General features: G+C 40.8%; 1 protein-coding gene across 1 annotated transcript; it reads left to right on the top strand.

Annotated features, from left to right (window-relative positions):
- Nucleotides 1-2,167: 2,167 nt before the first annotated feature.
- On the top strand, nt 2,168-3,092 carry LOC147550121 (uncharacterized). Its single transcript, XM_086665298.1, has 2 exons — nt 2,168-2,813; nt 2,901-3,092. The coding sequence occupies exons 1-2, from the start codon at nt 2,210-2,212 to the stop codon at nt 2,915-2,917; spliced, it is 621 nt and encodes a 206-aa protein (XP_086521424.1). The 5' UTR covers nt 2,168-2,209; the 3' UTR covers nt 2,918-3,092.
- The last annotated feature ends 443 nt before the right edge of the window (nt 3,093-3,535 follow it).

The raw sequence follows: 3,535 nt of genomic DNA on the forward strand, positions 1-3,535 counted from the left end.
AATTTTGGAATTTTAGAAGTGTTCTAAAAGAGTAGTTTTGACTTTAGGAAGCTCTCAAAACAAATTTGGAAAAATTTAAAAGTTTCTAAAAGTTTAAAAAAAAAAAAATTTTAGAAGTGTTCTAAAAGGAATTTCAAAAATTTAAGAAAAGTTTTAAAATTGGAAAATAGCAACTTAGAGTTGCATAAGAAAAAAAAAAAAAAAAAAATTTCTTTTTGGAAACTAGGGTTTTAAAAAACCCTAGTGTCCGGCCAGGAAGCTTCCTGGCCGGACCAGAAGCTCCTGGATGCGTCCTCTGGACGCGTCCAGAGCAGCTGCTGAGACGCGTCTTGAAGACGCGACCAGCAGCTGCGACAGAAGCTTCTGGACGCGTCTTGAAGACACGTCCAGGTCGCGTCTAAGACGCGACCAGCAGCTGCGAAGGAGCTTCCTGGACGCGTCTAGGACGCGTCCAGAGCACTCGACCAGACGCGTCTTGGAGACGCGTCTGGGAGGTTCTGGGTGTCTCGGACTAGTCCGAGACACCTAGTGCTGGTCCGGTCCAGTACCAGACACGTCTAGGACGCGTCTGGTACATGGACTAGCGTCCTGGCTCCGGCCAGGACGAGACCAGGCCTTGATAGGCCTCGGCCAGGACATGCCGGCCCTATGGGCCGTGCTATGTCCGGACCTTGTCCGAGCCCTTTTTGGGCTTGGACCGGGACTTGTCTAGGACTTGTCCCGGGCTTTTTCGAGGCTTTTCGGACCACGAAAAGGGACCATCATTCGAGTGGGAGTTTTTGCCAAAAAAATTTCCGATTCCAACCAAATAATTCCAAAATCAATCCGGGCCATCCAATAGCCCAAAACGGATTTCGCTTTAAATTGATTTATGAAATCATTAAGAATCGAACCAATATTTTTTTTCCGAAATTGACCCGGGCTTTCTCGAGCCCAAAACGGAGTTTTTCTTAAAGATGATTTTAGAAATCATAAAAGATAAAACCGGAAAGCACCACTAGTAGAATTCTTCGAATTTAGACTTAAGGTCCGTAATGTGACATGTGATGTCAACAAAAGTATCTCCCAAGATAATCATGCATATATAATTCTTAGCCTTGATATATTATATGATTGCATGTGATGTGAATGCGGGAAACTAGTATGGCCATAGATTTATTTCTTTATTCTTGTTTTAAACACGGATGGGTGCATGCTTTGTAATTAATTTTAATTTCAAGTTTATACGATCTGCGAATCGTTAGAGTCTTGTAATTAGAGTTTAGGGTCTATGAGTCCATTGAAGAAACTCGAGGATGAAATCCAAAGGCGAGTGGGAGAGATCAATGGAGGTTCAAAGATGGCGATCTAAGACGAACCAAAAGGCGAAACAAGAAGCAAACCAAGGGTGATTAGATCTTCTAGGTTAGGGGCCATACTAGGATCCATGTCTGCTTGATTTACTTTCTCGCGCGCATTTACTTACTTATTTACGCTTTATGTCGTGGATGTTAGTTAGGCTAAATAGTTCACTATAACAAACGCCAGACTAGCGTAAAAGTCCCCAATAGTAATCTTGAGTAATCGCCTATCCAGATTAAGACACTCGTTGCGCCCTTGTTCGAGGAAGGTGGGTCGGCCTTCGCAGAGTACCTCCTCTACCTTGGGACAATGCGGGTAGGTCTATAGAAGAGGCCTACACGTCTAAATGGTTCTACTCAACGAGATCAGCAAGAGAGTCTTGGATACTCGAGGCAAAAGGATAGATTAGTCATTCATTAATGAAATCTATCAACCAAGAGTCATAAGGTATGATCAGTGAAGTAGTTCGCTCACCCGGAACGACGGAGTCAAAGGGTAGGGCCTTCGTCCGCTTTACTTCGAAGAACTGGGGTCTTGGAATCACTTATTCAATCGGGGACGATTTTATATTGAATAATGTGGGAAAACTAATGTTTTTCAAAAAAACGATAACGAGTTTTAAAACTTTGCCATTACTTTATGTAGTTTTAAAGATGACACAAGGAAACAAGTTCGACCTTGGAACATACCTAAGGAAGGTGTTAAACGAAAACATCCATGAAGGAAGGAATCGGGAGATACTTCAAATATTGGATGGAGAGTTTAAAAACAAGCTAAATGTCTCAGACTATCCATTTTTGGATTTTTTTTTACTGCTAAGGAAATAGAGCATCAAGAGGATGATCAAAAGAGGGCAGAACCAGAATCAATGACTTCTCGATTGTTATCAGCCATGGAGGCTACTCTTAACGAGAAACCTCTGAACATGGAAGTCCCCTCCATCACTCCGAAAACTGAGGATTCAATCCGAAGCAAAGCGAGAGTGGAGAGGTTTGATACAACCAGTAAATTATTGCGTCTGCGCCTCGAGAAAGGAAAACCAGTAGGTCCTCATGTTCGGCAAATGATAGAACTCTTTGCTAAACTAGAAGAGCTGGGTTCTCCTGTTAGCCAATCGGCGGCTAATGACATGATCCTCTATTCACTTCATGAAGGGTTCAATCTATTTAAGATGGAATATGCGATGAATGGATGGAACAAGCCTTTAGAAGAACTTGATGCAATGCTTCAGGCAGCAGAACGACTAACAATGGACTTGGAGCCAAAGAATAAGATTCTTGTGGCTCAAGAGAACAAGAGGCAGAAGAAGAAACCCGCGTTAAAAGGAAAAGGCAAACGTATTGCTAAACCTCAAAACAAAGGTATTCAATCTACGTCAAGATGTTTCTACTGCAGTGGCATAGGCCACTGGAAAAGAAACTGCCCTAAGTTCTTGGAGGACAAAAAGAATGGAACAGTGGCTTCCAATTCAGGTATAAACAGTTAACTTATCAAATACTGAAAATTCCCAAACCTTGGTATATGATACCTAAAATTGCCTTTTCATTGTGAATGTACAGGCGCAGCTGGGAACTGAGTATTTGGCTAAGGAAGACAAGATCCAAGAGGGAGCAGAAGCCTCGACTGCTAAGGATGCTGAAAGGGATCGAAGTCTACTTTAGGCACTATTCTAGATTAATCGTTTTCTAGTTTTTTAACATCATCTCTGTACTAAGTATTATGGAGAATCAATAAAGAACTTTATTTCTAAATTGAGATGTTAATAAGTGCTAAATTTAACAAACTATACCAAAAGATTCTAAAATTGGTCAAAAACCTATAAGATAGGTTCATCCCAATCGGAAAGGGATGAGGACAACAAGTCCACTATAACCAAAACATGAATCAAACTGACAAGAAAGAAAGCCTTGAGTCAAAAAAAGAGATTGATCTTCAAACGTACTTCTAACCTATCCATATTTGGAGTGTCCAAAAGGATTAAGATGAAGAACACGAATCAAACTCTATCCTCCAAAATCCATTTAGTCTAGACATAGCTTCTCACAAAACTACCAAAATTCCGTCTAACAGCTAAGCTTGTAAAAGCATTACAAAAACTAGCTAATATCTGACGCAATTTTTTTTGAAAGAAATTTGGGCTTCTTCCACAACCAATCAAGAGAACAAAGTGTTTGTTGCTCATGATAGTATTCTT

The sequence above is a fragment of the Eschscholzia californica genome, unplaced genomic scaffold (genome assembly GCF_041429995.1).
Source record: "Eschscholzia californica isolate CP2 unplaced genomic scaffold, dmEscCali1.0.p SCAF_3, whole genome shotgun sequence".
Taxonomy (NCBI): domain Eukaryota; kingdom Viridiplantae; phylum Streptophyta; class Magnoliopsida; order Ranunculales; family Papaveraceae; genus Eschscholzia; species Eschscholzia californica.

Bases quoted from the DNA above. Each gene is read 5' to 3' on its own strand.
- LOC147550121 (XM_086665298.1), top strand. From the start codon at position 2,210: ATGACTTCTCGATTGTTATCAGCCATGGAGGCTACTCTTAACGAGAAA.